The sequence below is a fragment of the Ovis canadensis genome, chromosome 21 (genome assembly GCF_042477335.2).
Source record: "Ovis canadensis isolate MfBH-ARS-UI-01 breed Bighorn chromosome 21, ARS-UI_OviCan_v2, whole genome shotgun sequence".
Lineage (NCBI taxonomy): Eukaryota > Metazoa > Chordata > Mammalia > Artiodactyla > Bovidae > Ovis > Ovis canadensis.
This window is the reverse complement of record NC_091265.1, coordinates 56,738,645-56,760,203: the sequence shown is the minus strand read 5'-3', so window position 1 is coordinate 56,760,203 and position 21,559 is coordinate 56,738,645. Positions and strand designations below refer to the sequence as shown.

At 51.1% G+C, this 21,559-nt stretch overlaps 1 protein-coding gene across 1 annotated transcript in view; it reads right to left on the bottom strand.

The window, feature by feature from the left end:
- Positions 1-21,559, bottom strand: part of FADS2 (fatty acid desaturase 2) — a 39,333-nt gene that overhangs the window by 6,091 nt on the left and 11,683 nt on the right. Inside the window, exons 2-7 of the mRNA XM_069565940.1 lie at positions 19,015-19,125; positions 17,354-17,551; positions 17,133-17,234; positions 11,548-11,673; positions 3,037-3,097; positions 2,574-2,650 (exon numbers count right to left, since the gene is read on the bottom strand). Of these exons, the coding sequence (XP_069422041.1) occupies positions 2,574-2,650; positions 3,037-3,097; positions 11,548-11,673; positions 17,133-17,234; positions 17,354-17,551; positions 19,015-19,125 (675 nt within the window). The remainder of the gene's footprint in view (positions 1-2,573; positions 2,651-3,036; positions 3,098-11,547; positions 11,674-17,132; positions 17,235-17,353; positions 17,552-19,014; positions 19,126-21,559) is intronic.

The following is a 21,559-nucleotide window of genomic DNA, read 5'->3' as shown; positions in this document are numbered from 1 at the left end:
TGGGATCAGATGCAACGGACCTCCAGGAAGTTGAGGCCTGGGGACAGCCCCAAGATGTAGCCACTGGCAATGCTGGTTGGCCTTTGGAGCTGGACAGTTCTCAGCAGTGTTGGGGGTAGGGGCTGGGGGAGCTGTCCCAGGCATGGCATGGTGCCCACGAAGGGGCAGGTACACTCCATCCTCCCTGAGTTGTGACAATCAAAAATGTCTCCCTGGACTTCCCTGACGGCTTAAGTGGTTAAGACTCTGTGCTTCCAACGGCAGTGGGCCCGGGTTTGATCCCTCATCAGGAAACTAAGATCCTGCATGCTATGAGGTGCGGCCAAAAAAATCCCCAAATTCTTCCCGATGCTGCCAGTGGCTCAACAGAATTGCCCCCACTGAGGACCACCACCCCAGGTCACAGCTGCACGTGGCACCTAAGCTCACAGTTACCATGAATCAGAAAACCACAGCACGGGGCAGGCCTCTGCCATGCGGGCCTCTGAGGGGTGCACTTTCGTCTGGCGCTAAGCCTGGTACAGTCAGCTACTGCTGTGCAGTAGAAGCCCAAGTTTGAACCCTACTCCCTGGCAAGAGAGCCCTGCCCCCAAGGGCCTGATCAAATGCCCCAGGCTGGGCCACCTGAGCCGGTTCAGGTATAAAGTCTGATTCCCTTTCCCACTGTGCCTATTCCATGCTTTGTCCTTCAGGGAACACACACAGTGAAAATTTTTAAAAAAGGGATTAAATATTCATGTCAGGCATCTGCCATGAAAGCAGATTAGAGTGTCCCGAGCAGCCAGGGCTCAACAGTCACCACAGGGGCAGGAGAGCTGGGTTCCAACTCCCACCCCCTCACTGACCCAGAAACTCCTTCCCTCCAGCCCAGATGCGCCTTAATGGCCAGACACGGCCGCCCTGATAGCTCAGCTGGTAAAGAATCCGCCTGCAATGCAGGAAACCCCGGGTCGATTCCTGGGTCAGGAAGATCCCCTGGAGAAGGGATAGGCTACCCACTCCAGTATTCTTGGGCTTCCCTTGTGGCTCAGCTGGTAAAGAATCCGCCTGCAATGCGGGAGACCTGAGTTCGATCCCTGGGTTGGGAAGATCCCTTGGAGAAGGGAAAGGCTACCTACTCCAGTATTCTGGCCTGGAGAATAGTCCATGGGGCTGCAAAAAGTCGGACACAACTGAATGACTTTCACCGTGGGTGGCAGTGCCTAACTGTCCCTGGAGCACAGTGGGTACTGATAAAAAGCATTGCCCTACAAGCATGTAGTACAGGTTTTACCAGCACAGGGCTGGCAAGGACTTCCAAATCCCTCCTCTTCCCCGAACAACCCCAACCTGCTCCCGAGTTCCAGGCTGGCCCTCTTAGCAGAATCAACAGGCACCTCTGCCAATAACACCAAGGGAAGCGTGTAAGACAAAGTACTTCGAAGTCCTTCAATTGCTATACAAACACAAGGGCCTGTTACTGAGAGAGCAGTGTCTAGGGTGTGGGAGGGGGGTGAGTCCAGGAGGTGGCACTGGGAGGTTCTCATGCCTGATCCACCCCTTGGTGTCACCTTGGGCAAGCCCCAAACTCTCAGAGTTTCAGTATCTTACGAAACTGGGTTTTATAAAACAAAAAAAGATCAGCGATACCGACTAAGTGTCCGCTTGGTCTGGAAGGCACGGGTCTTGTCCCTGTCCCTATCCCAGTCCCAGTAAACCCTGTTCTGCCAAACGCAGGTTCTGCCCAGGGCAACCACCTCCCCTAGGGCCTCCCATCACGAGCATATCGTCCTCTTCCGAGAGCCACACCTGCGTGTCTACATCAAGCCGAGGACCGTCCCTCTCCAGGGTCCCCTTCTCTCTCTGGAGTGATGGGCGGGATCGTGTCCCCTAAAATGACTCTTCATCCCCGGGACCTCACAGTGGGACCTTATTTGGAGACAGTGTCATTAGTGAAGATGCGGTCGCTAGGGAGGGCCCTAATCCATGACTGGTGTTCTAAGACAGAGGGGAAACCAGGAGGCAGAAACACCCACAGAGAAGACGTTGGCCGTCCATGTGTCAGAGACAGAGGCCGGCCCAAACCATTTCTCACAGCCCCCCGAAGGGCCAGGCCTGCAGACTCCTTGATCTTGGACTCTAGTCTCCAGAGCTGCGAGACAATGTGATCCTGTTGTTTAACAGAAGTGCCTGTGGCACGTTCTCACGCAGATTTAGCAAACTAAGCGCCAGGCTGCTCTCCATTTACCAACCGGAGAGCAGTGTGACCTGGTCCACTGGCTCTTAGGGGCCTCACGGGGACTCAGGAGGGTGCTGGCTGGAGCCTTGGATGGGTAGACTGCGTGTGACTCATCACTCGGCCTTCAGGAAGTTTCTGAAGGGCTCTGCCAAGGCAGGGGCTCTCCCAGTGGACGCCCTGCATGGCGGGATCTTTCGGGCTGGGGTGCTATGGCCTCGCTGGCTCCTGCTGGCCTCAGAACAAGTCCCTTCCTGAGAGTGCAAGGCAGTCACCCCGGGAGGAGATGCCCAGGGATGTGGGCCGATCCAGGGTCTAGTCGCCCTCCTCCCCACACTCCTGGGTCCCCTGGACTCACCACCCAGTCCTTGCGAACGATCATGGTCATGATGATCTGGTACTGGAAGTACAAAGGGATGAGCAGCGGCGGCCCAACTGCAAGAGAGAGAGACAGGAGAGGGGCTTGGAGCGGCCTGTCCCACCCGGCGGGGCTGGAAGATGCGGAGGAACCAGGGGGCAGAAGCCAGGATGTGGTGCCAGCTCTGTAGCTCCCGGGCAGAGGAGACCGGAACCCTGGCGCCCTGAGAAGGGGGCTGGGAGTGCCCGCTGGCACCCTGCCCAGGAAGCCCGAGCGTGGCATCTGGGTGTCTGGGCCGGTGTCCCTTCTGTGTATCACGGGCCATGATGGGTTTGTGGCTGTTGTTGCTCTGACAGCTTTGGTGTCACTTTCTGGGTCTGGAAGGGTGTCAGGTGGGAGCGGGGATGGATGGCCACATTGGGGTGGGAAGGAGGTCAGGGTTGTGGGGTGCCCCGGCACTCACTCAGGAAGAAGTACTCATGCTGGTGATTGTAAGGCAGGTATTTCAGCTTCTTCTTGCCGTACTGAGGAGAGAAGCAGAAACTGTGAGCCCTCAGCACCCCTCGGACCCCCGCCTCCCATGCTCTCCTCCACCTGCTCTGCAGTCCCTGTTCCTTCCTCCCGCCCAGGGGAGCTTTCGGTTCCTCTGCACCCTGGGCCCCTCTCGGCTCCCGATTGCTCTGGCCAACACTTCCTCAGCCCTCGCTGGGTGCACCAATCCCAAGCTGGCCTCTCAGCTCAGGCGCTCCTCTATGACCTGGTGCTTCCAAAGCTGAAGCTCGGGGTCAAGTCACTGCCCACGGCCACACAAGAAGTGGGCTGGCCGGGATTTGAATCCAAGAAAGCGGACTCAGAGCCCATGAGACAGGCAGCAGATCAATGTTTGTTGAATGAATGCACCACGGAACAAGGAACTAGGGGTGGGGGTGTGTGTAGAGGCACTCGGAGCTCCCTGGCCAGCTTGTACCCCTTTGGAGAGAGAAAAGCTCCTGGGTCCTCCTGAGGAGCTCCCTGGAGCCCTCAGTGGCTGGGAGAACCCAGGTAAGGACTTGGGAAATTGTTACCAGCCACCAGGTCAAGCATCTAGTCCCTCAAGCCGCCTGCAAACTGAGACTTAACACTTGAGGTTCCAGGCCAGGGGGAGTCACCACACGGACTCTTCAGGACACACCTGGCCACCTGGTCTTACCCCGGGCACTCTGATGCCCAGGTATGCCACCCAGGAGGGCTGAGAGGTCTGGCTGGGGTGTGGACATCCTCACTGTACAAAGCGAGTGTGAGCCCGGGTTGGGGTGGGGAGACCTACGGCCCCACAGGGTTCCTGCAAGCCCCTTACTTCCAAAGTCCAGCCCCCCGAGGACCAGCGCACCCTGTTTCTTGGGGAGTGAGACCCAAAGATGCCGCTCACAGAGGGGGACCTGCTCTTGCCTGCAATGCTGGGGGCCTGCTCTGCCTCTCACCAGCTGAGACCCTGCACAGGTCACTTAGCCTGCCTGAGCCCTGCTTGGCGTCCAAATCACTGACAGCTAAGAGGAGTCAATGAGAACACAGGCATGAATGCCAGAGGCTGACCCCTGGGACACGGCTCTTCCCCTACCCTCTACCTCCCGCCCCCAGCTCTGAAGGTCGGTGCCACCCTCATCGCATGACATCCACTCTTGCTTATTGCAGTCAGGAGATCAAAGCATGTTACAGGGGGAGGAACCCTGGATGTCCTCTGGACCAATGCTCCCATTCTCCAGGTGAGAACACAGAGGTGGAGTGAGCGCCAGCATCACAGGGAGGGCCCACGGAGGAGCCCTGGCTGAGAGCAGGGCCAAGTCTGGCCCCAGGGCATTCACCTTGGCACCAGTGACCACGGGGCTGGCACACCCGCTGAAGCACCATCAGAATCTATCTGTTTGGTCCGTGTGGCCTCCTGTGCCTTGATAGAGGTCTCACCCAATCCCCAGAATGCACAAATCCTTTGCATGAAGGCTGTCGTTAAGACTGAGGCTGGTGGTCCAGTGGTTACGAATCCACCTGCCAATGCAGGAGATGTGGGTTCGATCCCTGGTCGGGGAACTGAGATCCCACATGCATCAGGGCAACTAAGCCCGTGTGCCACAACTTCTGAAGCCCGTGTGCCTAGAGTCCTCAAGCAGGAACAAGAGAAGTCACCGCAATGAGAAGCCCTTGCATCCTAAACAGAGAGTAGCCCCTGCTCACTGCAATGAGAGAAAGCCCGTGCACAGCAATGAAGACCCAGCCCCGCCAAATATAAATAAACAAAATTTAAAAGCTCCAGCCTACTGATTGTCAGTCGGGAGGAGTCAGCCTTTGGACAGGAGTCTGCACTCTGCACCCCACCCCCTAGGCCAGCCTCTGAAATAAAAGGAACTTTTCTTTCTACCAATCTTGCCTCTTATATATATTAAAAAATAAAAAAAAAAAAAGATTGAGGCAGGGCTTGGAGAGATCCCAGTCAGGGCACCCCAGACACAGTCCTGGACAATGTTGCAGGGGAGGGAGGGATTAGAGGCACCCCCCCTAAGTGAGTGGTCTGGTGGTCTGGGTTCTGGGGAGCGTGTGCTTCACAGAACAGTCCCCTCGCTCCCCCTGGGGTCCTGTTCTTCCTCCTAGAAGCCAGGAAACAGGCCCAGACTTTGCAGGCTTCTCCGGCCCTGACAGGTGCCCTCCTCACCACCCCTCTGCCCGACAGGTTGTCCCAAGGGACAGCCCCAGGCCCAGAGGAACCTCAGGCTGGCTCAGCTCTATTCTGGGAGTGAGCACTAGGGGCAGAATAGGCTGGCAGAGGGTCACAGAGGGACTTGGGAGTGGGCACATCTGGGGAGCTGGTTTGAAGCTGCGTTTGCACAGCAAGCACCCTGTCTGCACTGATCCGTGGTGCCCTGTAGGGGGTGACAGGAGATGACCGGGCTATTGCTCCCTGGCTAATGCTCCCTGACTAATGCTCCCTGGCAGGTCAGCACTGCCAGCTCCTGCGTACATCCCTTCAAGGCCCTAGACTGCCCTGTGGGAGCTGCCAGGTCCCTGCCCCCAGGCAGTGGCTGGCCCCTCTGCCCACCCCTGAGAGCACTGGCTTTGGGGTGGGGGGCTCCAGATTTGGAAGCAGTTTGTTATTTGAGCAGCCCCCCTCCCCTGCCATGAGATTTGGGTTCGTTATGGGTACTCCTTAGAGCTGTTGAGGGCCGGTGGATGACGGGCGACAAAAGCCCTTCAGAAGGCAGGTCACGGATACACAGGCGCCTGTGTGCCGCGACACACGGACCATCACAGGGTGTCTGATCCCATCCTGATGACCTCAGTCAGGGGGATTGCAAGACCGCCTGTCAGCGTGAGGCTGACCCAGGGCACTAGCTTCCCCTCTGAAAACCAGCAAGCACAGCGGAGATTCGGGGATGCCAAGGGAGGCGTGGGCCCAATCTGGTTTCTTGACTTTCCCACGCTCAGCTCTCTGCAGCCCTCGGTTATCTGCCATGGGTGCAGGGAAGGGAGGGGAGAAGTGTCTTAGGATAAGAAGCCCTCGGAGGAGGGGCTCTTGGCTTCTTAATACATTAGGAAGCTGAAGGATCCAAGAAACACAGGCCCCTAGTGTCCAGCAGGTGGTGGCCCCGGGCAGGGCCCTGCAGGACCGGGAAGCCCTGGCTGGGAGTCATTCAGCCAGGGTTTGGATGGTGGCACTGCCTTTTCTAGCTGTAGCCTTGAGCCAATTATTTCACCTCTCTCAGCCTCAGCTGTCCCATCTATAAAGTGGGCTTGATGAGAGACCCTGCCTCCTGGTTAAGCAAGGATTAAGTGATGCCCCACATGTGGTACTCAGCACGGTGCTGGGCCCAGGGACTAAGCAAGAGTCAGCCTTCCTGCCCACAGGGGCCTGCAGGCTCGGGGTTGGGAGGTGGGGCGCTGCACTCCTTTCCCCTGCAGAAGAGTCCTCATCACGATACACAGGAAGATACACATGGGTTCTGGGGTGGTCACAGGGGAAAGGCAGACTCGAGCTGCGGGCGAGGCTCCGGGTGGTTTGCCATGTCCAGATCCTGAGGTGCGGCGGTACATGCAGGACCCATTTTGACGTGTCCTCAAGCTGAGGCTGCGGTGAAGGCAACGGCACCCCACTCCAGTACTCTTGCCTGGAAAGTCCCATGAACGGAGGAGCCTGGTAGGCTGAAGAGCATGGGGTTGCTAAGAGTTGGACACAACTGAGCGACTTCACTTTCACTTTTCACTTTCATGCATTGGAGAAGGAAATGGCAACCCACTCCAGTGTTCTTGCCTGCAGAATCTCAGGGACAGAGGAGCCTGGTGGGCTGCCGTCTATGGGGTCGCACAGAGTTGGACACGACTGAAGCGACTTAGCAGCAGCACCAGCAGCAGCAAGCTGAGGCTGAAAGGGACGCAGGTCAGAGGCAGAGGCAGGGGGAGCCCTGGCGGCCTGGCTGCCCGGAGGCCCACGACCCTGGGGCCCTGGCCAGCTGACACCCCGGTGCTCCGCCTCCCCCGGACCACAAGGCCCGGCTTGGATTACGGGCTGAGGGGGTGCCAGGGGCATGTACAGGGGACTTTTCAGCCTTGGAACAAAATGTCTGAGCACCGACAAGGGCCTGCCTTGTCCATTCAGGGTTGGGGGAGGGGGGCAGCTGGAGAGCCTTGCCTGCCTCTGGGAAAGTGCAGACTCACAGGCAGAGAAATGAGGAGCCGGCCACAGCAGGCATGCAAGGAATGGCAAGACTCCAGCCCAAGGGCCCCCCGGCTGCTCCAAGGGAATACTTGGCCTGTTTGCAAAGGTAGTCTGGAGGGTCAGCTGCTGACAGGCCATGGGGCAGGGAGAGCCTCCCATGGGGTCAGAAAAGCAGGTTCTCAGGCCCAGAGGCGGGTGAAAACACTCCTGGCTTCTAAGAATCCATTTACAGAGCTCCAGGGCTGATGGCCTCATGGTTCTCCTCCACAATACAGAAAAAAAAAAAAAAAAAAAGGTGGGCGGTGGGGGGAAAAACAAGACTACTCCCGACATCACCACTATCCAACTCTGTCCTGAAGTTCCACTAACGTCATAAAGCCCAAGCCAGAAACAAGAGTGCAGAGCTATTAGAAAGTGTCTAAATTTTCACTATTTTCCAAAAAATGTGATTGTCTACCCAGGAAACTCAAAAGAATCAACTGAAAAACAACTAGAATCACAAGCAGACATCAGTGGACCCTAGTTGGACATAAGATAACTCGTCAAATGGCAACAGTTTTCCTGAATACCACAGAAATCCCTATCGTCATGACAAAATATAGACGTTATCTAGGATTCAGCTGAAAGAAATATGGCCACAAGACATATAAAGAAGAGGAAACCCTTTCTAAGAAGTATAAAAAAGAGACTCAAGTGTAAATGGAGAAAGATGTCATATTTCTGGATGGAAAGACTGAATGTAAAGATGTAAAGTTTTTTCTGGAAGGGGCAAGTCAGTCCGTGGCAAGCTCTCAGGGAGCTATAAGGAGCCATGGATGCCCAAGTCACCCAGACAGTGTCCTGCACTGACACTCAGTCCAGACCAGGCGCTGGGCTTCAGGAGAGGAGCCAGGAAGGGGAAACCAGGAAACCTGGCTGACTCCTGCAAGTTATGGAGGTAGACCATCATCTTAGCCAAGCCTCACGTGGCCAAAGTCAAGCATTCCAAAGTGAACCTAAGGACTTTCCTGGTGGTCCATCCCACCTGCCACAGGGCCCCCCCCAAACTAAACCATAAAGCACTGAAAATATATGAAGAACTTTCTAAGCATAAAAGAAAGGTTTGGGGACTTGCCTGGTGGTCCAGTGGTTAACACTTCGCCTTTTAATGCAGGGGGTGTGGGCTTGATTCCTGGTCACGGAACTAAGATCCCACAGGCCTCATGGCCAAAAAAACATGAAACAGAAGCAATACTTTTAAAGACTTTAAAAAACGGTCCACGTTCTTAAAAAAAAAGAGAAATCTTTAAAAAGAAAAGTGAAACCATAAAACACTAAAGATCTGTTGAAACACTTTCTAAGCATAAAATAAAGATTCCTTCCAAGGAGCATGGTCCTGGCGACACTAGGAATCCAGGAACAACTGGCCTCTTCCCGAGTACATGACAGAGGGTTTCATGGAGCGCTGCGGTCATGGCCTTAAGTCAATGGCAACGGGATAGCCAGATCCCCCAAACCTCCACTGCACCTCCCAAGTCAGCACTTGAGAGGCGTCCAGGGAGAGATGTTGGAAGGAGTTTCACAGCCACCACACAGAAAGAGACGCCTTGGCCGCATCGCTGGTGAGACTAGGTTTTATCGTCAGGGAACACAGAGAGCTTGTCAAGCCAGTCAACAGCTCTACAACACGAAGCCTCCCCACCTAGAAAGGGAAGCCTTTGTCTTTTTATCACTTAATGATAAATACATAAGTGGACTGACTCCACTTAATCAGTCCTACTATCTAGACACCTCAAATCAAAGCAAGCAAACTCATTGCAAGAAGGAAAATGCAAGCATGTATTTTGGCAAAGAAAATCCTCGCACTTGAGAAAATTCATGCGAGTCCCTTGAACTGCAAGATCAAACCAGTCAATCCTAAAGGAAATCAACCCTAAATATTCATTGGAAGGACTGATGCTGAAGCTCCAGTACTGATGTGAAGCCACCTGATGTGAAGGGCTGACTCATTGGAAAAGACTCTGATACTGAGAAAGATTGAAGACAAAAGGAGAAGGGGGATAGCAGAAGATGAGATGGTTAGATAGCATCACTGACTCAATGGACACGAGCCTGAGCAGACTCCAGGAGATAGTGAGGGACAGGGAAGCCTGGTGCGCTGCACTCCATGGGGTTGCAAATAGCGGGACACGACTTAGCAACTGAACAACAGCATCAAAGTCCTTGGCCAGCCAGAGAGGCTCCACACGCCCAAAGAACCAAATTTTGGCTAATTTCCTCTGAACAGACAATGTCACAGGAAACTTAGGTTTCTGCTCAAATATTCTGTTGAGCAGATATGAGACGGGAGGAGTCGGGTACCAACCAGAGTTGAGGGAGAAGTCTCCCTCCTCTTCCTCTTTGAAGTCTTGGATGCCAACATTTCTGGGAATACAAGCAGTTCAAGACACTGCTCCTCATGGAGGGTAAACGTGCCTCTCTTGGCAAATGCTTGAAGTGAAGTGAAGTGAAGTCACTCAGTCGTGTCTGACTCTTTGTGACCCCGTAGACGGTAGCCCACCAGGCTCCTCTGTCCATGGGATTCTCCAGGCAAGAATACTGGAGTGGGTTGCCATGCCCTTCTCCAGGGGATCTTCCCAACCCAGGGATTGAACCCGGGTCTCCTGCATTGCAGGCAGACGCTCTCTGAGCCACCAGGGAAGCGATCTGTGCACAGTTTGGTCACACTTAAGATCTACATAAAAGCAACAGGGATCTTCTACACTTTGGTTTACATCATCAATGTATTTCAGAAAAGTAAAGCTTCTATAACTTTTTTATTTTTCACCTAGAAGCACTACTTAAAAAAAGAAAAATGAGGAGAGTCTTTAAATTCTTTAAATGCCTTGGGCATGGCTTTATTCAAAGACTCAGCAACACCAAATTTTCCTGTCTTAGAAACACAACAGAAGACTGGACAGCCCCAGATGAGGCCAGCGCACCTGGACTCCAGCAAAGAGGCCCACATTTGCTGAAGCAGCCAGTTGCAAGAAAACGATCTAAGTTTGGATTTCTGTTTTTAAAAAAGATATGTGTGTCTATGTTTCTTCACACATAGAAAATACCTGGTAGGATTAGAGACTGCTGTCAACAGGGGTCACCAATGTTGACACCAACAGTTGTCATCAATGGCAGGGGCATGACAACTGGAGGCACAGCAGGGATGGGGGAGATAACAGGCGACTCGCTTCTCAGTCTGGTCAATTACTGTTATTACTTAAATACTTACAACAGGTATGTCTATACTTTTAATAAAAAATCAACTAATATTAAAAACAAGGCAGGGGCTTTCCTGGTGTCCAGGGATTGGGAACCCACCTGCCAGTGCAAGGGACATGGGTTTGATCCCTGGCCTGGGAAGGGACCCACATGCCACGGAGCGACTGAACCCACATGCTCAAACTATTGAAGCCTGCGCTCTACAGCCCATGCTCCCCAAGAGAAGCCACCACACTGAGAAGCCCTTGTTCCACAACTAGAGAGAGAATAAGCCCCCAGCACCGGAACTAGAGAGAACCAGTGTGCACCAACAAACACCCAACACAACCAAAAATTTAAAAAAAAAAAGACTTTGCCTTCCAGTGTAGGGGGTGAAGTTTTGATCCCTGGTCCAGGAGCTAAGATTCCAGATGCTTTGTGGCCAAAAAACCAAAACATAAAAAACAGAAACGATATTCTAACAAATAAAGGCTTTAAAAATGGCCCACATTAAAATATATATATATTAAATTAGTTAATTAAATAAATAAAGACAAGGCAGTGTGATGGAGTGGAAGGAAATGGCTCAGTTGTCAGATCCGGAGCCTCATCCTAGAACAGCCACTAAACGATGTAAGCCTGACCACATGCCCTTCTCCTGCTGAGCCTCACTTCGCGTCTGTGGTGAAGCAGGTGGAACCAGACCCTGTGGAGGTTCCTCCAGCATCGGGGACTGTGACTCTCCAAGTAAGGTTTCCTGGAGCTGGTCTTTGAGAACCAAGTGTGAGCCTTGGAGTTGTGCCTTCCTGCCAAACTGGAAGGAATAAGCTAGGAAAGGCTCTTCCCCAGGCCGTGGGCATCAGGGAGGTATCTAACACTCTGATAAGGAGCTGCCTTCGTTATTTAACCAGGAGGCCATTCCATAGAAACTCCAGCTGGAATTACTCAGGGTGTCCACGAAAGGTTTCTGTGTAAATATCAGACACAGACATGTGTGTCTGACTCTCCACCCTGCAGTCCCTCCCGATTCCTGCGTGAGCCGACACTCCCGGGCCCACCCCGTCCCCTTCATCGTACCTCAATGGGTTGCCACTCGCCCAGGACAAACACGTGCAGCATGTTCACATCCGGGTCCTTGTGGAAGATGTTGGGTTTGGCGTGGTGCTGGAAGTGGCGATGGTTCCACCAGTTGGCAGAGGCACCCTGTCAGGGGAGGAACAGGGATGAGCAGGGCAATCCTGGCAGCGGGGGTGTGGGGGGGTGCCCATGACCAGTTCTTGGGACCAGTTCCTAGCAGGTCCAATACTCAGGTCCCAACAGTCAGAAGTTGACTCTACCAATGCTAAGTCCAGAGTGCTGGGCAGCCCCTTGGCCAGGACTTCTGCATGGAGCCAGCTCACTCCACCCTTCCAGGCCTGTCTCCCTGATCATAAGACAGTGCTGGCGATAGATGGAGAGGAAAGTGCTTCAGCACACATGGGGGCCTCAGCTGTCTGCCAGTCCCGGGGTGAGGCTAACACCCCTCATCTTCTGCTTGTCTCTCATTTGCGCCTGTTGTGCAGAGGGGAACAATTCCATTTGGGGAACAGTAAGAAGTGGACCTTACCATATGGACCCAGCACTGCACCCTTAGGTATGTGTACCCAGAAGAAATGAAAAATTGGCCACACAAAAACCTGTACATTCCCAGCAGCATTATTTAAAATAACCAAAAAGCACAAACAACTCAGAGGTCCATGCACTGAAGAGTGGATAAACACTGTGTGGAAGATCCAAGTGGACTCTTGTTTGGCCATAAAAAGTTGTGACGTGCTGACACGCACTCCAGCATGGATGAACCTGGAAAGCATGATGCCAATCGAAAGAAACCAGCCTCAAAGGAGTCTATTAACAGTGTCCTGCGATTCCATTTATATGAAATGTCCTGCACTGGAGAAATCCATGGACAGAAAGATGAGTGATTACCCAGTTCCAGGGTTGGGATGAGGGGTTTGGAAGTGATGGCTAAGTGGTATGGGGTTTCTTTTAGGGGTGATGAAGATGTTCTGAAACTGATTGTGATGGAGGGTGCACAAATCTGTGAATATACAAGTCATTGATTTGTACACGTAGATGGGCACACTGTAGAGTTTGTAAATTAGATCAAGAAAGCTTTAAAAAAAAAAAAGAAATGAAGACCACAAATGGCTCCTGCTCTCAGAGGGCCCAGAGAGTAGCTGGCAAGACAGCCCCACAGCCAGGTAACCGCTGAGTCATGTGGGCGAGTCACACCATAGCCAAAAGCTTGGGGGAGCTTAAAAGCAGTCACCAACACAAGCAGGTAAGTGCTTCCTGGTTCTAACAGGCAAATGATAATCCCAGGGAATTCCCTGGCAGTCCAGGGATTAGAGTTCCAAGTTTTCACTGCCGAGGGCCCAGCTTCAGTCCCTGGTCAGGGAACTAAGATCCCACAAGCCGCACAATGTGGCCAAAAATAACGAAAAACTGTAATAAAAGTCATAATAAAATTATGACTCTAGGAGACAAGAAGCATTACATGAGTATTTCTTTCAAGGCCATGAATTTCTGTCTCACCAGCTCCAACTCCGGATGTATTTTGAGGGCATGTCCCTCCATGGAGTCACCCAGTCACACAAAGAAGGAAACAAAACTCCTCTGACTTGTCAGTATGAGGGTTTCACGGGTGAACAGCTGCTGGATCAATCAATGTTTTGGCCTAGGGTCCGGCCATCTACAAAAAGGCCTAATTGCAAAAACAAACATTTCACTTGGAAGATATTTGGGTACAAACACAGTCTCTGGACCCTAAGGGCCGTGGGTGGGAACAGCTCTGAGCAGCTGTGGCCTTTGCGATGACCTCAGGTCCCTGGGCCTCCAAACCCAACAGAGCAAAAATAAAAAATAACAGCAAATGAGAGCTTAGAGGATTGGGAAATGAGATGATACATTGGTCTTTCTAGCCAAAAGGAGCCAAGTTCCTGGGAAAAGCACAATGGAGTCCCTGGCAAGGTAAGTGAAACATGAGGTTTAGAATACACCAACCAAGAAATGTTTGTTGAATGAATAACTGGAGGAAAGAAAGGCGGGCTGTGAGCACCATGAGGATGAGATGTGGCAAGGTGGGGCCACCCCCGAACTTGGCATGGGGTGTAATGATGAAATAGCTTTTGATGGTGCTCTTCTCTGCTGATTCTCTTCCATTCTTCTTCACTAGGCCCAACTTTACATACCATTCCTGGGACAGGGCAGCCCTGCCTGCCTTGGAGCCATGATTCAATGCTGCCTGTCCTGGGGATGGAACAGGGAAGGAGGCCAGCCACTGTCTACCAAGGGAGAGTAGGGCCTCCCTCCACACTGGAGTAGGGGGGCCTCACTCCACATGGGTAGGGGGCCTCACTCCACACCGAGAGGGGCTTCACCCCACACTGGGGTTGAGGGGGTCTCCACTCCACATGAGTTGAGGGGTCTCACTCCACACTGGGATGCGCTGACAGGGCTGTAAAAGCTTTGGGAGGCCACTCAGAAGGTCTGCCCTTGGGCAGCATACTGGCTAGGAGGGGCAGACAGAGCGAGGGCCCCTTTTCTGACAGAGGCCGGGTGATGGCCTTGGGGGAAGGGGAGCGTGGGCTATCACAGAAGCGGAGAGAAAGCCTCCTTGGTTGGCGCCAGCAGTTCTGGGAGAGCCGTAGTAGAGCCTCATTAACAATATTTTCAAAAATCTATCACCCTTTTGCTCATCTTGTTTTGAAATGAGAGAACTGCCAAGTCTGACAATCTCTCTCAACCAAGCGACAGTCAAGTAATTTTTAATTAAACTGAAGTAAAATAATAATAAATTTGGTTTCAGTATAAATAATAAACTTAAACTTCATCTTGGGACTTTTTATATACCACCTGTCCAAATCTGAAGTAGCTTTCAACTACTTTAATGCTCTGGTGAATGAAATTCAACCAGTTAAAAAAAAGAGAGAGAGCAAACACATAAAAACATGTATGTAAGATACAAGTTGTCCTTCAGTTTCATATTCCAATATGTCTCAAAGTCCTAATCTTTATTTAAAATGTTGGTATTTTGTTGCTTGTGGATTTTTTTTTAATTTTGCATTAATTTTACTTTAAAAAAAAATTGCATGGCAGCCTGGATAGGAGGGGAACTCTGGGGAAGAATGGATACATGTATATGTATGGCCGAGTCCCTTTGCTGTCCACCTGAAACTATCACAACATTGTTAACCAGCTTATACCCCAAAATAAAATTTAAAAGTTTTTAAAATATTGCATTAAAATGCTACTTATTTCATCCCTGATTCTTTTTGTCATTGCTTAAATTTTGCGTTCCTGGCACACACTTGTGTGCTCACTTGCCTCGCCCTAGTCCCAGCCCTAGTGGCCCCAGATAAGGCTGAGGAAAGACTCTAGGTTCCAAAGATTTCCATCTCCAGATGCAGTCTAGATGGTGCCAGGCCTAGCGGTTTGCATTTCATCCTGGGTGCAATGCCAAACAGAGGCTCACCCTCACAGAACCATGTCTGTACAAGGTTAACCCCAGGAAGAAATGGCCACCGGAAGTGACATGGGAAGAAATGGCCACCGGAAGTGATGGGGACCAAAGGAAAAGGCATAGACGGGAGGTGGAGGTCTCGCCTGGGGAATCCCACGGCAGCACAGGCTGGCGTTAAGAAGCAGGTCCCAGCATCCTGAAGCTCCCGGCGCCCCGTTCAGTACCCTCAGTGGGCTGAGCTAAGACGTCTGAGTTGGTGGGGTCCTTGAAGACCTTCCCCAGCCAGTTCCTTTCCATCCCAGCAAAGGGACCAGAGGAACAGCTGGACCTACAGGCTTGTCTGCAGCCATGTGCCCACCACGTGCCACAGCGATGCTGTGAAGCCCAGGATGCTCCTCGCTCTGGGGCTCCCCTGACTGAGCTGCCCAGTTATGCCACTGGCTTGGACACAGCACAGACACAGCTAGCAGGGAGCTAGCAAGCCATCAACAGAACCCAGGTCCTGACCTCCTAGAGCCTCCCAGCCCGAGTACTCCGTCACTCCAGATTTCACAAATCAATGTTCTAAAAGAAGGCCAATCCCCTTTCCCAACCTCATCTTCTGACACAAGAGCTGTGTCCCAGAGCCCTTCAAGGACACACGGATACCAGGAGGGACAGGCCCTCCCGGCTCCCACCCAGAATCTGGAAACAGGACAAAGTCCATCTTTGTTAAGTGTGTAAGGATAACCTGGGTCTGGAGTGAAATGTTACTTTCAACACCGAGGAGGGTTTTCTCCAACAGAAAAAGGCATAAAATGAAACAAAGTGCTTTACTATGTGCATCCTTCACCCCTGAAATTCTGGAAAGAAACCAGGTTCTCAGACAGCTTCAGACTCAGGGCCAGGCAAACTGCGTGCTAAGGAACTGGTTACCAGTTCAGTGGTAATTCACTCCCAACCAGATCCAGAGCGGACAAGTGGAAGACTGGATGTTGTCAGGTTGCAGGGGTTGACATTTTAACCCAGACACATAGCTTTTCCCAAGCTAAGGTAGGGAGGGATGGGAGTCTTTGCAGCTGGATGCTGCTGGGGTAGGACTGGGCAGGAGGATGAGAATCTGTTTCGAAGGGAGACTTGGCAAGGATTTATTTCCAAAACCAGAGACAACGCCTATCACATGAGCACAAGGTCGCTGGCAAGTCCAGTTCGTCTTTGTACAAACTTGCCAAACTACAAGGCTGTTGCAGGTCTGCCTCCTGATCTGTACGGCGATGAAGCAGCTATCTGCCCTTCTGGGTTTTACACAACTCTTGCCCTTTGGCTCAGTACACTGTTTGAAGTCCCTTATCTAAAGACTTAAGAGAAACACGATGTCTCAGATACAAAACATCATCTGATGCAGGAAGCATACCGATGTATCAAGAGAGAGTGTTTCTTCAGGTGCAAGCTATTATATATGGAACGAATAAACAGCAAGGACCTACTGTGTAGCACAGGGCACTGTATTCATTATCCATAATGGAAAATAATTTGAAAAAGGAATGAAGGGATGTATATATGCTTGCATACTAAGTTGCTTCAGTCATGCCCAACTCTTTGCGACGCTGTAGACTATAGCCTGCCAGGCTTCTCCCTCTGTCCATGAGATTCTCCAGGCAAGAATGCTGGAGTGTGTTGCCTTTTCCTTCTTCAGGGACTCTTCCTGAGCCAGGGATCGAACTCTCTTCTCTTACATCTCCTGCATTGACAGGCGGGTTCTTTACCACTAGTGTCACCAGGGAAGCCCACCAGAAGCCCATATATAACTAAACCACTTTGCTGTACAGCAGAGATTAACAGAACCTTGTAAACCAACTCTGCTTCAATTAAAAAAAAAAAAGGAGTGAGAGAGACTGCTTCTTTACTGGCCCCAAACTAAAAGGAATTTATCAGTAAGCCCTTAGGTAACAAATGTAATCAACTAAGAAGCAAGTGCCTGTTTTTACAACCAACACCCTGGTTTTGTGTGTCTAGTCTGGTGAGGAGACAGGCCTTGGAAGCTCAGAGAAGCAGAGGGTTAGCAGGTCCTGCAGCTCAGCCAGGACACTGACCGGAGAGGTGACCTGCTCCGAGGGAAGCGAGATGGCACTGTGCCCACCACTAGCTGATGGAATGGATCCCCAGGATGGCCGACATTTACCTTTAAGTGACCGATGATGAACTTGTGGACGATGTGGTTCCACATGGACTTCTTGTAAACAGAGAGGTGGCCGTAATCGTGTTGCAGCCATCCAGCCTGGGCCTGGGGAAAGAGGGCCATGGAGGCTTTCAGAGCGTCGGCACCTAGGCACCAGGCCTCTGCCAGCTGGGGGAGGCAGGGGGCAGGGGCTTCAAGTGACAGGTGAGGGTGTCACGCCTCACCTGAGAGGTAGCAAGGACGAAGGCTGTAATGATGGTTGGAATCCAGCCGTTGCCAAAGTAGAAGATAGTGAACCAGGCGATGCTCTCCATGGCGATGATGTGGGCCAGGTGGAGAAGGAAGAAGAGCTGGTTACTCTTGAACAGGTTCATGTCCTCAGCAGTCTTCCTCAGGGCCCGGAAGTCCTCGGTGATCTGGGACTGTTGAGCCAGAGCACGAGGAAGGAGTCAACCGCCCAGCTGCTCCAGGGGGTACCAATCCACACACTCAAGCTCCGGAGGAGCCCAGCTGCTATGCACTATAGCAGCTCCTGTTGCTCTATACCTGCCTGGAGCTGGCACAGCCTTGGAACTATGTGTTCGGCCACAGCCAGTTCAGTGGCAAAGAAAGGATTTCACTCAAAATGCTGTCCATTTCGGGTAGCAGCATTATTCAAAATAGGTCAAAGACAGAAACAACCCAAATTCTATTAACGGGCTGAATAAAACGTGGTGCATGCATACAATGGAATATTCCACAGTCTTCAAAAGGGAGGGAAGTGATGACACACACTGCTAATAAGCAAACCCTGAACACATTAAGCTAAGCGAAATTGAGCCAGACATGAAGAGACAAATACTTATGAGTCCCCTTCTATGAGGAACCTAGAAGAGATTCTTCAATAGAAAGAACAGTGTTTACCAGGAGCTGTTGGGAGGGACAGATGGGTAGTTAATGTTTAACTGAAACAGAGTCTCAGTGTGGGGTGATGACAAAGTTCTACAGACAGATGGTGGTGATGGTTGCACAACAATGTGAATGTACTCAAAGCCACTGAACTGTGTATTTCCAGATAGTTAAAATGGGGAATTCCCTGGTTGCCTAGTGCTTGGGATTCCATCCTTTCACTGCTAAGGGCCCCGATTCAATCTCTGGTAAAGGAAGTGAGATCCTTGCAAGCTGCCCAGCACAGCCAAAATAAAATAAATATTTTATTTAAGAAAGGTTAAAATGGTTTTGTTATGTCTAATTTATACCTTTTTTTTTTTTTAAAGCTTAGGGACTTCCCTGGAGGTCCACTGGTTAAGACCAAGCTTCTACTGCTGGGGACGTGAGTTTGATCCCTGGTCAGAGAACCTAAGATCCCACATGTGGTGTGGCCAAATACATGAACTAAATTAAATTATTAAAAAGCTTATGTTTTCTACTACCTGACATGCACCCTTTGCTCTGAACTCTCTATCAGACAGGAGAAGGCTCAGTGTGCTGGGCACATGGGAGGCAGAGTCAAGGGTGGGTCTGGAAAAGAGGGTATCACGGGGAGAAAGAGGGAAGCTGGGAGGCAGGGGCAGGGCATGAGGGAGAAGAAAGCCCAGATATAAGGGCAAGAGATTGGGCAAGAGGGAAACCTTCTGTGCCCAGCCTGGCACCACTGAGGCCCCACAGGTGGAGAGGCTAGGAATGAATTACTCCAAGGGCAGGCATGGGAGGCAAGCCCAAGCTGGCACAGGAGGAGGCGGGCTCACTAGGGCCAGGGGAGTCCTCCCTGACCTCAGGTGACGAGCAATGGTTCTCCCTGGACGGGCACAACGGCTCCTACCCGGCACCCTACACTCACCATTTTGGGGTGATCCCCTTCCCGCCACCCCAGCCCTCCCCTCCTTCCTCATCCGGTCAGACTCACATTCTTGCCACGGTCCTGGCTGGGCTCGTCAGGGGCCAGCTCGCCAATTAACAGGGGCTTCATGAACTTGCGTACAAAATCAAGGTTGCGGTGGAAGGCCAGGAAGGCGTCCTGGAGAGCAGGGGGCAGGTGGTGAGTACAAGGGCCTCTACTGCAGCTCCGAACAGCGCCTCCTCGCCCAGGGAGGGCAGGAGAAGCTCTGTGCCACTAGGACCCCAGGACACCAAACGGGGCATCCGTCATCCGACCCCAAGTGTTCTCTGAGCCTCCTCTTGGCAGGTCCCTCGGCGCCGGATTCCCATGGAGATGCCACATGGAGCTGCACCCTGATGAGGGGCCGCTGAGCTCGCCAAGGATGTTTACCAAAAAACGTGCCCCTCCAGGGATGCAGGCTGGGCAGGGCTGGGAACCAAATTCTCTGAGGGCTACTCTGCCAGCTGCCTGGTTCCCAGCAAACTATGCCACCCACCACGCGGTGCACACAGCTGTCAACAAAGAACAAGCCTGGAGCCTACCACAGGCATGTAAAATGTGCTTAGATGATGCTATACCCAAAACAAATACATGATTACGTAAAAGCATTGGTGAGAGGAGCTTTTTCATATTTCTAAAAGGTATGAAAATAATTACAAAGATTATGAAAGCTCTTTTATGCAGATCTCTAAACTGTTATGTGTTGAGCCTGTGGCATCAGGCCTTGCTTTATCTGCAAACTTTTCAAACTCTAATACTGCTGCATTGCTTTTAAAATTAAAAGAATGAATGCTGTGCCTTTTAATCTTTTTTTTTCCAATTATTAAGCAATGTGGATGATTTTGGCAAATTCACAAAATGTACAGAAGAATAAAGAGGAAAATAATACCACTCAGAGAATGACCACCACTGCTAATATATCAGGATATTTTTTCCCCAGTTTTTCTCCTATACATGTTATGTAAGTTACATGAAACAGATATAGCATTTCTTTTAGAGATGAGCTGACAACAGAGTCCCCCACCCCCATGGTGGACATAGTGATACACAATGTTCATCTTGCATCAAACTGAGCTTCAAGGTGCACCTGAAACTAACCTAATACTGTGTGTGCCTGCACGGTCATAAGTCATGTCTGACTCTGTGCGACCCCAGGGACTATAGCCCACCAGGCTCCTCTGTCTGTGGGATTCTGCAGGCAAGAATACTGGAGTGAGTTGCCATGCCCTCCTCCAGGGGATCTTCCTGACCCAGGGATCAAACCCATGTCTCCTCCATCTCATGCATCTCCTGCAGAGGCAGGCAGATTATTTACCACTGAGCCACCTGGGAAGCCAACGTAATACTGGACATCAACTATATTTTAACTTAAAATTTAAAAAAAAATCAAGTCTTGCGACTTCGCTTGGAGAGAAGAACAAATCAAATGTCGCCATGAGAAACAACTGGGAAAGATCAATGTAGCCGCAGAAAAGTGAGGATGCCTCTGTGTCTGTAGGAGGTGTGGGGAAGCAGGGGCCCTAGGTTAAAAGAGGCAGAAAAAGATATAACAAAAGGCTATAAACACTGCAGTATTTGATTTGAAAGGCTCCTGTTTGGGGTGGGGGGAACCCAGCAGTTCTCCAAGACATTCTGGGGTGGAATGAGAAATTTTGAATATGGACAAGATATCTGGTCATGTTAAAAGAATCAGTGTTGAATTTCCCTGATGGTCCAGAGGTTAAGAATACGCCTGCCAGTGCAGGGGACACGGGTTTGATCCCTGGCCTGGGAAGATTCCGTATGTTGCTGGGCGACTAAGCCCACAGGCCCTAGAGTTTGCTCTGCAACAAAAGAAACCACTGCAATGAGAAGCCCACACCGCAAAACTAGAGAAAAGCTGGCAAGCAGCAACAAAGACCCAGCACAGTCGTAAGTAAATTATATTAAAAATTAATAAAGCATCAGTATTCATTTTCTTAAATGTAACCAAAGTATTGTGATTATGTTAGAGAATGTCCCTGTTCTTAGAGGATGCTGAAATGGCTTAATAATGATGCAGTTTATTTTCATATTATTTTCATATGATTCAGCGAAAAACATGCAGATATGCATAAAGAGGAATGTCAATGTGGCAAAATGCTGAGATTAGTGAATCTTGGTTAAGGATACACAAGTGTTCAGTTCTTTCAACTTTTCTGTATATTTGGAAATTTTCAAAAATTAAGAAAAAATAAGGAAGAAATGAGGAAGATGCTGACAACTCATAAACGTGTGTTCAGCCCCCCTGCCCAAGTATCTCACAAGGGTAATTGCCAGTCTTCGTCCGTTTCCTGGCATCAAGCCCTTCTGCCTGGTCTTTATTCTATTTGTGTCTAGAACAGACTGACAAAGCAACACTCTGTGCAGAGGAAAACTGGGCCTGGAGCCTTTTAAAAATGTCTGCACCCCTACCTTGCTGAACCAAAAGGGGTAGCAGCAGAGGATCAGAGCAAGTACCCCTTCAGAGAAGAGATGGGCTGCTATTGCAGGGGCCCAGATCAGGCAGCGAGGAGCCTCGGGTCAGCAGCCACCTCCACCCCACCCCCGCCTC